The 13,983-nt window shown below is 43.7% G+C and overlaps 1 protein-coding gene across 2 annotated transcripts; it reads right to left on the bottom strand.

Annotated features, from left to right (window-relative positions):
• Window positions 1-1,735: 1,735 nt before the first annotated feature.
• LOC108931730 (integrator complex subunit 12-like) lies at window positions 1,736-7,549 on the bottom strand. Of its 2 annotated transcripts, none has more exons than XM_018747712.2 (7): window positions 7,468-7,549; window positions 6,407-6,578; window positions 5,847-5,999; window positions 5,149-5,336; window positions 4,251-4,410; window positions 4,016-4,168; window positions 1,736-3,010 (listed from the first exon to the last, which is right to left on the bottom strand). In XM_018747712.2, exons 2-7 carry the CDS (start codon window positions 6,560-6,562, stop codon window positions 2,462-2,464), a joined length of 1,359 nt encoding a protein of 452 aa, XP_018603228.1. In that variant the 5' UTR covers window positions 6,563-6,578; window positions 7,468-7,549; the 3' UTR covers window positions 1,736-2,461. The 2 variants fall into 2 exon arrangements, with proteins under 2 accessions (XP_018603228.1, XP_018603229.1); XM_018747713.2 differs by having other exon boundaries at window positions 5,862-5,999.
• Window positions 7,550-13,983: the final 6,434 nt, after the last annotated feature.

Below are 13,983 nucleotides of genomic sequence, written 5' to 3'. Positions count from 1 at the left end.
TCATGATGCAACTCAGAGTTTCAGCCGAGTTCTAGCAGCTTCCAGAAGGTTCTGTCAATCAAGCAGAGCTGTCAACAGCTCTGCTATACAATAAGTTGTGGTCCTCTGGTAACACCAGTTCTAGATCCTCAAACACACAACACAGTCCAGTGATTATCTGTTTGTGTGCAAGATTATAGTTCACAGTTTTCCTTTATTAAAAGATATAATAAAAATTGCTAAGCTGTACTGACCTTAGCAAATGTATAGTTTACAGGTAAGGATATACAAGTTGGTTTATCCAAGTTTTCGTCAGATGTTTGATTTAAATGATGATCATTCAGAAATATGATTCCTTCGAGGTGCAGCACGTGGCATTATGGTTACAGGTTCAGTTCCCCCCTCCTGCTGTAATACAATGCATTGATATATGTACTCTGATTAGATACAGTAAAAATTACCTAGCTGCATGAATGGATAAATCAAGGTATGTAGCTTAAGATTGTTAAGTCATCTTTAATAACAGTGTCAGATAAGTAAATGTACATGATCCATAGTCCTGAGAACATTTACCTGTGAAAGTGAATGCTTGCCAGGTCAGAGAGGAGAGCTGTATAGCTCATCCTGAACAGGTAAGGTTCTTGCTCAGTTACATGTTCTAGGAAGAAACATTCTAGCGTTTTCATGAACAAGGTCAGAAGTGAACAAGTAAGTTATGATCTGGGGTATGAAGCAACCACACATTTTTCTCTGTTTTGGATTATTTGCCATTTCAAGTCAAAGCTATTATTGTTCCTGGTTAGAGGACCCTTCACCATTTAGAAGTGAACCAGAATACAGTACAGCACTGTGGTTATTTACTCAGTAAATAAGGTGTAGGGAATAACATTAAACTGATGCTTTTTTTCCAAAGTAACTTACAGATATTTACTCATTTACACAGCTGGGTCATTTTAATTGAACAATTTAGGATAAGAACCTTGCTGAAGGGTACTACAGCTTAAAGTGGGATTCAAACCTGTGACCTTTGGGTCCAACCACTACACTACTAGCTATCAGCATGACGCACATTAATTAGAAATCAGAAAGCCGTGTAGCTGCTGTTAATTTTGGGATGTTTAAAGATACAGTAAATGGAATATGTCCTATTAAAGCATGTTGTGACCTTGTTTAAAGTTAGTGTCACAGCGTGTGACAATACAGTGCTGCCATTGTTTCACACATGTACAGCTTAACCTTGTGCTTCAGCAGCTGTCCTTTTCTTGGAGGATAAATAATACGGACATTGTGTCGTGAGAAAACCCATCCCTGGAGATGAAGGCTGCGCCACCTGCTGTTGACATGTGTAAAAACTGCCATAGAACCATTTCCAATAAGCCTTGCAACAAACCCCTATTATAGCTACACCAGCAGTCTTCATTTCCTCAAACACACACAAGCTGTTAATGTACTGTGGTTCTACATTGTGTATGGCTTCTGAAAGTGTGGCCAGTAGTAACACAACCTGGGGAATAAAGTAGAAAAATATGCAATTATGTTGTATACTGCGTGTCCAAGGGACGACTACCCAATACTTTTCAAATAGTACAGCCCCTGCGCAGTGCTTCCCTTCACTTTCATTCATGTTCAACACAAAGAATTAAAAAGGTGTTCAAAAAAAGTGAGAATTTAGCATTTCATTTGATGGAGCACAAATCAGCTTCTTTAGTTATCATCACAACTCACAGAAAGAGCAACATCATCTCATCGTCTCATTTTCATCCATTTTTATTAGGTTTTATCAGCCTTTTTATACCAGCAGCTCAATACAGACCTTAGGCAGCAGGTACAGTATCCTCAAATGAGCAAGCAGACAGTGCAGTAAAAGGACTTCCACGAGCTACAAATAATCTGTGTACTGAATGTTATTTTTTTTACACTGATTAGTCACGACTGCTGCAAACAAATGACAAATACACAGGTCAGTTTTCTTCCAGTACAATTAATGTCATTAATATACATTAAAAAGGAATACAAGATCTTTGGGGAAGCATAGGTATTTGTTACTTAAGGTCAAATATTGCCATCACATTTAATATACTTTAACGCCCAGCTCAAGTCTAAGAAAACTACCTGTCAAACCACTTCATTTCTTTGACAGAATTGCATATTGGTTAATTGTAAAAATATAGAGAGAGTAAGGTTTGACCTACAACAGAGGAAAAATGACACTGACTAATAATATTTGAATCACATGATTAAAAACTCATTTGTTCAGTTTGGAGAAATAGGGGAAAGAGGAGTGGGGCCATAAGTGGAGCTCAAGTGGAATTTGGTAATTGCACGAGGTCTGACAAAGCAATGTGCATCATGGTTTCTTCTCGTTCCAGCAGCATTTACTCTGAGGTATTCAAGTACTTAACTGCTTTTTTAATTCTGAAAACAAATGCCACACAAAATAAAAACAAAAGGCACTTCATCCTTTTGTTCAGTCTGCCAGGCATTACTTCTTCAACTTCTTTTGTGCTGCCTTCTTTTTCACCATCTGGAGGCGCTTCATGGCGTTGAGCTGAGACTCCTGGGAGGTGGGGGTTTTGCCTCCTGCGAGGGCCTCAGGGGCCCCTTTCACCCCACTGCTGCCACCACCTGTGTTGGCATTGCCCCCCAAAACCGTGTTTCCATTGCTGCTGGCTTGGCTGCTGCTGGGGGTCAGTGCTCCTGCCTTGCTGCCACTGTCACCACTAGGTGGAAGTAAGGAGGCTGGTTTCCCCAGCGTCAGCGGGGGAGGAGGCCTTGGCACAGCAGGGATGGGGCCACTGCTGGTGCCACTACTGGCCCCGGTAGCTCTGACCAGCCCTGGAAGTGAAGCTACTTTATGACCTGACGAGGGCGTGCCGGTCTTTGCGGCGCTGCTTGGCCCAGATGAGCCTAGTTTGGAACCGGCAGGTCCAGTGGCGGCAGTCTTTGCTCCAAAGGCAGCCCAACCGGTCAGACCACTGGTGGGTGTCACAGCAGAGCTGCCACTTGAGGTTGCTGACACCACTGTGGATGACTGGTGGTAAAAATCATGAAATCCATAAATAAAGCAAAAGATCTGGATTAAGACTGATTAAACAAAAGGAACAAAGTGAGTCCTCCTGTTACAAACACTCCAGTTAGGAACATTTTTAGTTTATTTTAAATTGCATTTCCTTTGCCTTTTTCAAATGACAACTGCGTTAACCTAGACAGACGTTACTTGGCAATAACAAGCCGCAGAACAGTACTGCGAGACGATCTTATTTCAACTCACATCAAGTTTTTACAGCTCATGCTTTGTGTTCAACAAGACAATGAATGCTGCACATTTATGAGCAACAATTAGCACTGTTGCAATATGAATTTGTACCAAAAACGTATTTGTACTTTCAATCATTATGGGTTTTTAATAGGTCTCAGAACATCTTTAAATTAATACCAAAGTAGCCAATTATACATATCTATATCATTCTGGTTTTACTAATTATAAGAAATCAAACTGAAAGTGACCAAATGCTAACGAACACAGAGCTTATGCGATGACAGTCTACACTGAATAAGAGCTTATGCAAATCACATATATTAAAGTAATATCTTCAAGTTATAGTGTTCTTAATGTTGTTTATTGTTATTAAAAGAGAAGCTTAAAAAAAATTCTGGGACAGGGTGGTGTCTTATCCACCATGCTTCCTGCCTTATGCCTTGTGTTTCCAGGACAGGCTCTTGAATACAGCAGTTGAAGAAAATGCAACACAAAGTCTGATTGCAATTTTTTTGATTAAACTACTGTTACAGCTTTTTATGTAACCTAACCTGTGATTAAGAAATTTTTGCATTATTAAGCTTTTATTGGTTGTGGTCAGATATACAAACAAATCGAGTCATGGATGTCTGGTCCCAACTGTGTTTGCAATTTGAAGAACTTGTGTATAGTTAGATCTTGGTCATAACTGGTACCCATACTAAACATCACTGCATAGAACAGATGTGCAGTGCCATCCCCACAGTTACTCTTGGCTATGTACTGAACCCTCTTTACCTTAACTTCTGTCCTCTTAAAGGCTAGGAATGTGCTGGCTGTGTCTGGCTTGGGTCTGTTCTCTGGTTTTCTGACTGGGGAGTCCCTCCCCACGGTGGCAGCAGGTGCGGCAGCAGGGCCTGGCTTGTGCGGAGACTTCTGTGTCTTCTGAGCCTGACAGACAAGAATTGTGCTTCATCACCATGCAAAATGGTATGTGATGCATGACTAAAGACGCCATGGTCACAAGTCATACCATGCGCTTCATTTGCCGGGTGCAGCGGGCGCAGTACCACACCAGGCGAGGATCGTTGACATCCTTGTCTGTCACCTGCGGCCTATGACAGTCTTGGTGGTAAAGGTTGTGGCACTCCTGACATTCTACCAGCTGGTTCCCTGAGGTCACTGTCATCTGACTACAAGAAGACAAAAAACAGGCAGATGATAACCAGTGTGAATTTTTATGACAGCAGGTGTAGAGTGGTTTGAGCTACCATTTTACCCTGTAAGGATCCAGGATTAAATCCCAACCCCTGCTGTAGTACCCCTGATCAAGGTACTTACCCTGAAATAATACAGTAAAAATTACCAGGATGTATAAATGAGTATATCAGCATAAGCAGCTTAAAATTTGTCAATTTGGAGAAAAGTGTCAAACAAATAAATGTAAATGTGATGGTCCCCGATGTACATGGGCTTTCTGTAGAAAGTGCAGATTAATTTAAATTTATTTCAATTAAACTACACTATCTTCTGTCTGGAACTCTTCCAAAAAGGTTGTTTTTAGTGCTTAGGTCACCAAAGTGTCAAAGACTCAGGGCGATGCACTAAGCAGAATTTTTAATATCACCAGTAATTCCCTTGTACTGTTGATGAATTTAAAAAATTAAAACACCCCAGTGCTCCAAAATTAGGGAAAAATGTGAATATTTATTTTCTCCTGGAGGAGATAAGTAGACAATGCTGTCAGTTTCTTCCCACATTCCAAACACAGGTTTGTCAGGAAATTTGGTGAGCTCAAGCAATTATGTTTATTACTTTATTGTTTATTTAAGTTTATTACTTTACAGACGACTGTATGATGGACACACATTATGGCCCTTAATGAGACAACAAATCCCAGCTGTGTCTTTTGTTTGTTGCTGTAAACCCACCGACAGACCACACAAGCCAAGCCCATCTCCATGGCAAAGTCATCTGCACTGGTCTCGTCAAAGCTGGACAGATCTGGCGGGGCCAAGTCCCTGCTCGTCTGAACTGTTACAGGAGATGAGCGGTTCTCCTGTTTCTCCAGACGAGCCTTCTTAGGTGGCTCTGCCGCAGCGCTTATGTCAGCCTTTATCTTGACACAAGCAGACATATTAAAGTGAAATAGCATTGCACAAGAAACATGGTGTTCCAATCAAGATTTTTTAAAAAACAAGATCACATTAGAGCAAATATTTACTGAACAACAGTACAATATTACAATCTGCCGCATCACAGTGGTATTCAACATGATTAGTGCTAAATATTTACAAAACAAGCTAAAGCGCAGTAATTGTGAACAATGTACCTGTCTGTAAACAGTTACAGTAACACAAACAGGGCTCTTTTACACACACATACATTGTCTGAGACCACTCGTCCCAAGTGGGGTTGCCGCAAACCAGAGCCTAACCTGGCAATACAGGGCGCAAGGCTGGAGGGGGAGGGGACACACCCAGGACAGGATGCCAGTCCACCTCAAGGCACTCCAAGCAGGACTCAAACCCCAGACCCACCAGAGAGGATCTGGGTAAAGGCGCTGCGCCACCGTGCCCCCCCCGACACCGTTACAAAAGATGCAATTTTATTTTTTTCTTCGACTTACTCGAATCATCGGTACCTTTTCTGGCGGTCTTTTTTCCACCTCTTTTCTGCTCTTCTCCAAACTGCTGGACTTTCCATTCAAGCCCGGTGTTGGGGAATTAGTGGATCGGACATCTTTCACTTTTGAAACCGGCAACTTGAGAACTTCTTGTTCCTGCAAAACATTAACACTGACAATAAGCACACAGTATATTGTTCACAGTAAAAATCTGGTGAAACCAGAAGTGTTTACATTATTTACTTGACAATTTTCTTCAAAGCACCTTAATTTACCCACTTATACAGCACGATAACTTTTACTGTATCAATTCAGGGTAAGCACCTTGATCAAGGGCACTACAGCAGCAGTTGAATTTGAATCTGGGACATTTGAGTGCAAGGCAGCAGCTCTAAATTGAGCATTGCTGGTTTGAAATACACTCCTGCTGTAGTACCCTTGATCAATGTAGTTATGCTAAATTGATATAGTAAAAATACCCTGCTGCATAAGAGGAAAAAATTATAAATAAAACTGGATAGGAGCCTCAGCAAAGCAATAAAATGAATGCAATATAAGGAAACCTTCTCAGAAACACGATAAATGGAGTCGCTCCCTCTGGCCAGGGCCTCGTCCAGAAGAGCCTTCAGCTTCTGCGCTGAATCTTTGCTCTTCGAATGGAGGTATCCCAGACCTTTCAGGAAGATCGGGTCCAGCTCCAGACTTACTGTAGTAGCCATGATGTGTCAGCAGTGACTGCAAATCAGACACACACAGGTAATGTTAAAGGTGTAAAACACTGTTGTTAACCATGCAACATCAGTAGCGTAGGGTCTCAGCAGGGTAGCGCTGGTGCCTCACAGCTCTTGAGATGTAGGTTTAAATCTGGCTCAGTGTGTGTGTGGAGTTTGCATATTCTCCACATGTCCATGTGACTTTCCTCCAGTCCAGGTGCTCTGATTTCCTCCCAAAGTCCAAACACATGTGTTTCAAGTGGATTGGTGGCTCTGAATTACTGATGTGTGTCTAATATGCTACTTTACTCTCCCGTGTACATGAACAAACGACTGTAGAGATGCATGTAACCAACATTTTAACTTAAGTCACCTTGATGTAGACATCAGCTAAATTAAAGTCAATAGTCGCTGTCCAATCAGAGAAAACACCTGCTAAATTAATATTAACATCATACTACAGTCATTCTGTGTGGTTTTAAGTAGCTCAAACAGCAAATACCCACAATCTCACAAAGTTGTTCCCACCCAGATGCCTGCATTCATGCACAGCCAGAGTTGAGAGTGTAAACATACACACACACACAGAGGCAGTGTCAGTTTCACGGGTGAATAGGGAGTGTTCAGTGAAGCACTGTCACCTTGGACAAAGGAAGGTGTCAGCTAAATACGAGCTAAAAATCCTCATAGCTTATGACATAAGTTACTTTGGAGAAAAGCGTTTGTAAATGAAGACGTGCACATGATCATCATGTGTAAGCTAGCTAGGCGACACACACGCCCGCGCGCAGCCGCCAACGCCGGCGACACCGAAAACTCTGCAAAACACGCGTTACAACGACCAGATGGTACGAAAATCACTGTAATTTTAAAACGTCTTTGTGGCAGGGAGCGTTTAATGGAGCCCTTACAGCGAACTGCCGAAGAAAAGGATCGCAGGAAACTGTTAAAGTGGGCCAACACCAGCAGCGCGGTGCGGCTCCTATTACTGCAACTTGGCCGGCAGAAAATAAACGGTGAGGTGTGTCCCACAACGAAATACATCCGGGGGGAAACGACACATTAATCCAAGACGGTCCACTTTAGCTACACTAAGCAGATGTCTTTCTCCAAAGAGACATACGGCTCACAGTAAACATCCTATAACATACAAAGGGTTTAGACGCTCACAGGATTACTGAAGCACAACTTTTTAAGCGATACAGCCGTTGTTATAGTGCACAAGACGCTCAAAAACATGAAAATAGGTAAATCAAAAGCGGTGTCTTTTAACAATACTAAAAATCTGAATATTAACGTTTTTCTCCAGTGCCTGGAATTATGTTTCAGATTTCCTCGCAATACATAGAGATTGAAATATTGTAAAAGTCAAAAAAAAAAAAAAAAAAAAAAACTGTCAAAGAGACTGGGATTTTCGGGGGAACCTGTGCCGGGGGTGGAGTGACTGTAACAGCTACAGACAGAAAAGAATCGTAATAATAAAATATCTGTAATAAATAATAAAGGTATCGTTTGCGTGCAAAAAACTGAGTGTTTTATTTAACTGATAATGTCAATTTTACTTGGCGCCAAAGCTGTTTTGTTGCTGGACGGATGACAAACAGTGTGACACAAAAGACATTTTTAAACCCCGTTCTCTGCTTTGCACGCTCGTAGTCCGCCGGGTTTCAGCTCTAGATGTACGATAGTCGGCAAATATCGAAATGGTTGAATTTTAGAAATTATTAAAGGCCTCCAAATTAAGCCCAGCTCTTGTTGCTTGGGTTGACACTGCAGAAAAAGCTGCAACTTCGGTCTCAAATTTGTTCTTTTTACATTTTTGGAATCTTTCGGGTTCGAGTGAAACACCCTCCTCCGCAAAACAAAACTTCCTAGTCGAGCCACAGAGGTACTCTCATTTCAGGTCAGTCACTCTTTGGCCAGTTGGACCAGGTTTGCCCCCCATATGTTTTAAGTGAAATTCATCCTTCCACCAGCAGGAGGCTCTCCGGTGTCAAAGATGATAAGCCATATACTCTATATACATATTTAGCAGACACTTTCTCCAAAGCGACTTCCAATGATGAACTCTATGTAGTGTTATCAGCCGACACACCTTATTCAACCAAGGGAACTTACACTGCTAGATACACTACTTACACTGGGTCACTCATCCATCCATCCATGAGTGGAACACACTCTCTCTGTCACTCGCACGCTGTGGGGGAACGTGAACAGCATGTCTTTGGACTCTGGGAGGAAACCAGAGCACCCAGAGGAAACCCACACAGACACGGGGAGAACATGCAAACTCCACACAGACTGAATGGGGATGAAACTCACATCATCTGGCGCTGTGAGACAGCAGCGCTACTCACTGTGCCAACGTGCCACCCACCTTACTATCCATGTATAGCTAGATGCACAGATTTAATTAAAAAAAACCTGTTAGATGCATGGAAACATAGATTCATACAGAGATAGAAACTGTATTTGTCCTGAAGAAAACTATAAGGCTATAGCAGCATACATACAACAAAATAGGGACAGAGTCGCTGTGATAATAGAATACCGTGTCTTGTTCAGAAAAATACGAAAGTGGGAAAACAGCACATGAGAAGCAGTGCTGTCACCTCAGTAATACTTGGCTAATACGGGGCATCCATGTGGACAGTGAAAGGACCCGTTATTGAGTCCGATCCTAAGGTGTTGCCATAGAACAGCAACAGCTGGCTTCCAGAATAGACTCTGAACCACCCCATTTATTACAAATGGTGGTAAGAATTTGCTAAGGAAGTGCTTTAAAGGCTGCATCATCTTCCAACCTGGCAGAATGACCATTTTTCATTTATGTGGCTGGTAAATCAACAAAAGAAAAAAAAAAAAAACACATCCTTAAAAAAATTTCTTATTAAAAATTACGATTTAAGTGTTTAAAGTGATTTTCAAGAATTCAGCTTTTAACACCAGAAATATTTTAATGAAAATGGCATAACAACCATTAACATTTTTCTGTTCGATAGTGGGGTTTTGGGTGAAATGTAGCTTTAATAGGTTAGAAAAAAATCACTGCATTTAAACATACAAAGTGATTTTCAAGCACACAACTTCCAATACATTACACAAAAAATATACTGTTCTTTTGGAATTGCAGAACTGAAAGGAATTTTTGAGCTCTTCATTGGCTATCATCACTAATTTCTCTCCCTAGCGGTGGCATAGTGAGCAAAAACACACAATTTATGAAGATATAACTGCATATCAGCAAGCACTGACAACGCAAAAATATTTAATTAAAATTGGTCAAAATATAGTACTCTAAAATCTCTCTTCCCCTTTGCCTTACCTCGCCCACACTGTCTGTCCCCCCTTCTGCTGCACAATCCTTTAATCTATAAACAGGCAAAGGCACTAACATTTTCCTCTCTGCCCTATTTTCTTCTCTTGACTCTCTCTGTCCACTAATTTCCAAACCAGCATAGCCCACTGCCACCCATGGCTGACTGATAAATTACGTGCCAACAGCATCAAACTCCAGGCTGTAGAGCGATGATGATGAAAATCCAACACTCGCACGGACCTAGATACAACCAACTCTTAGCTACCTTTCACTCTACCGTCTCCTCAGCTAAAACAACCTTCTTCCACAACAAAATACAGTCTGCAACTATAAAACCACACAGACTCTTCGCCACCTTCTCATCCCTGTTCTGTCCTCTACCCCCTCCTCCTCCATTTTCTCTCACTGGCTATGACTTTGCTTTGTTTTCCAGAGACAAAGTCAACGCAATCACAGACAAGTTCTCGGCATCTCCTTGCCCTGATCGTGCTGGACCTCCCTGCAAAGTCACACTCTCCAAATTGAAGTCCCTGTCAGAAACTGAAATCTCCGACCTCCTGCTGTCACACAGAGCCACCTACTCGCTCAGCCTGATCCCATCGACACTCTTACAGACCAGCTCCTCGCAGCTCTCCACCTTCATCTCCAAGATCATCAACTCCTCTCTCTCCTCTGACTGTTTCCCATCCGCCTTTAAAACTGCCCTCCTTTGACTTCTGGTAAAGAAACCCACTCCGGATCCTGACTTAGTCCAAAACTACAGGCCAGTCTCTCTCCTCCCTTTTCTGTCTAAAACTCTTGAATGGGCAGCCTGTGATCAACTATCTGAATTCCTCACCCGGAACCATTTCCTTGCTGGATATCAGTCTGGATTCAAAGTTGGTCACTCCACCAGGACAGCGCTCCTGGCAGTGTCTGATGCTCTACAGTCAGCTAAAGCGGCCTCCCTCTCCTCGGTCCTTATCCTCCTCGACCTGTCTGTAGCATTCAACACTGTCAACCACTGGATCGTACTCTCCTCTCTTAGTCAACTTGGGATCAAAGGAACAGCACTTAAATTATCTGAGTCCTACCTATCAGACAGATCCTATCAAGTGTTATGGTGGGGCTCCCATTCTTCTCCTCTGCCTCTCTCAACTGGTGTCCCACAGGGCTCAGTACTGGGCCCTCTATTCTTCTCAATCTACACCTCTTCCCTCAGCCCTGTCATTGCCTCCCATTGATTCAAATACTACTGCTACGCCAATGATACTCAGCTTTTCCTCTCATTTCCATCTGGAGCATCAGACATTTCCTCGTGCATCACTACCTGCCTGTCAGATATTTCTGCATGGATGTCTTATCACCACCTAAAACTCAAACTCTCCAAAACAGAGATCCCTCTCCTCCCAGCTGGCCTGTCTTCCTGTCATGATATCTCGATCAAACTGGACAACACACTTATTATGTCTACCTCCTTGGCTAAGAGTCTGGGAGCGATGATTGACCCAAGTCTATCTTTCTCTCAGCAAATTGAAGCCACATCCTGGACCTGCAGATACATCCTGCATAACATCTGCAGGATCCATCCTTATCTCACAATGGACTCTGCACAACTACTTCTCCAGGCTAGGGTGATATCCTGTCTGGACTGCTGCAACACTCTCCTGTCTGGCCTTCCTGCTACTGCCATCAGACCTCTACAGCTGATACAGAACGCTGCTGCACAAGTTGTGTTTGACTTGCCAAAGCGTTCCCAAGTATCTTCTGCTCATCTCTCTGCATTGGCTTCCTATAGCTGCCCAGATAAAATTTAAGACCCTGGTTATGGCCTACAAAAGCATCAACGGAACTGCTCACATGGGTAAATTTTCATGCACTATAACTTCGAGATCATGTCTGTTAAACAATGGATAAACCTTCACGCAGCTACTCCTGTAATGTAACTGTGACACAGGACGCAGGAGACTGCTGATGCATGCTTGTGTTTCTTTTATTTACAAGTGTCGCAAACAGTGGATCGGGTCATGGCGGACTGGACGGAGGAAAAGGGGGGGCCGGGAAGTGGTACAAAGAAGGGGGTTCTTGATGGGCGTGCGAGGCTGGGCAAGGTCATCTGCACTTCATTCTTGCAGTATTGGCATTGTGCGTCCATCTCTTGCTCCTTCTCCTTCTTCTGCCTTCACTCTGGAGGACAGGGGTTGAAACAGAGTTCGTTATTAGCCTCAGATGTGGTGAGTCCCTCCCTCTGTCATCCCCCTTTCCATGAGCCCCGGCATGCCACAATATCGTAAATATTTATATATATTATTTAACAAAAAAAAAGATTACTATGAAGGTGATTTGAAATCATCGATATTCGGATAAAGTTTTATACGGTTACTGGTGTAATGTGCATTGGTTCATGCGCTGGAAAGAAACAAGCTAACTGTACTTAAGAATCACACATCTGCATCTAAGTCTCTTTCTCCTAATGTAATGCACACATTGTATTTTCCATGAGATGTATGCCACTTTGAAGAAAAGCATCTGATAAATGAATGCATGTAAATGTAAAGTATTTTTTTGATGTATAGCAAGATTATAATGACCTAAAAATGCTTTTAAAAATCCCTTCCTGGATCAGGGCCTTGGCATGGCGGAAGTGCTTGCGTGATCTAGGGATCTCCAGAGCTATGTCGTCGGGAGCATTATGCTTCTGGTAGGGTCTCCCAAGGCGAACAGGTCTGGAGTGAAGATCCAGACTAACACGATCCAAAAACCTCCATGAAAAAAGTAAACAAGAGAACGTTTACCCTGCCCGGAATAGGGTCACTGGGACCTACCCGTGGAGCTAGGCCTAGGGGTAGTGTTCCTAGGTGAGCGCCTGGCAGCCAGGCAGCCCACGTAGCCCGGCCGGGCTCAGACCGAAAAGGCATCGTGGGGGAGCCATGTGGGCCCACCACCTGCAAGGTCCAGCATGGGGGGTGGGGTGCTATGTGTACCTGGCGGCAAGAGGGGGCGGGGTGGCACATGGCCTCGCAACAAAAACTGGCTCCTGGTACGTGGGATGTCACCTCACTTAGGGGGAAGGAGCCGGAACTGGTGTGGGAGGTTGAGAAATACCAACTAGATATAGTTGGGCTCACCTCCACTCACAGTGTTGGCTCTGGAACCAAACTCCTCGATAAGGGGTGGTCCCTCTCCTACTCAGGAGTTGCACGAGGTGAGAGGCACCGGGCGGGTGTGGGGATACTCACAAGCCCCTGGCTGGCTGCCATACAGTTGCAGTTTGCCCTGGTGGACGAGAGGGTCGCCTGAATGTGACTTAGGGTCGCAGAGAGGAAAACTTTGACTGTTGTGTGTGCTTATGCACCAAACAGCAGTTCAGAGTATTCGGCCTTCTTGGAGAAGGTGGGAGGGGTTCTGGACAGGGCCCCACCTACAGACTCCATAGTCCTGCTGGGGGACTTCAACGCTCACGTTGGCAATGACTGGGAAATCTGGTGGGGGGTGATTGGGAAGAACGGCCTGCCTGATCTGAATCTGAATAGTGAAATGTTATTGGACTTCTGTGCTAGTCACAGTTTGTCCATAACAAACACCATGTTCGAACACAAGGATGCTCATAAGTGTACTTGCTACCAAAGCTCCTTAGGCTAAAGGTCAATGATCGACTTTGTAGTCATTTCTTCTGACTTGAGGACACATGTTCTGGTGACGAGGTGCTGAGCTGTCAACCGATCACCATCTGGTGGTGAGTTGGATCAGATGGCGGGGAAAACTGATGGACAGACCCGGTAGGCCCAGATGTTTAATGAGGGTGTATTAAGAACGACTGTCAGAAGACCTTGTCTGGAATGATTTTAACTCACACCTCCGGGAGAGCTTCTCCCATGTCCCAGAGGAGGTAGGGGACATGGAGTCTGAATGGACGCTGTTCAAAACCTCCATTGTGGAAACAGCCAGGCACAGCTGTGGCAAAAAGCTTGTTGGTGCTAGCCAGGGCGGCAACCCGAGAACCCGCTGGTGGACACCGGTGGTGAGGGAAGCCATCAAGCTGAAGAAGGAGGCCTTTAGGGCCTGGTTGGCTCTGGGGACTCCTGAATCAGTAGACAGGTACCGGCAGGCGAAAAAGGCAGCAGCAGCT

The sequence above is a fragment of the Scleropages formosus genome, chromosome 3 (genome assembly GCF_900964775.1).
Source record: "Scleropages formosus chromosome 3, fSclFor1.1, whole genome shotgun sequence".
Taxonomy (NCBI): domain Eukaryota; kingdom Metazoa; phylum Chordata; class Actinopteri; order Osteoglossiformes; family Osteoglossidae; genus Scleropages; species Scleropages formosus.
This window is presented reverse-complemented; position numbering and strand designations above follow the sequence as displayed.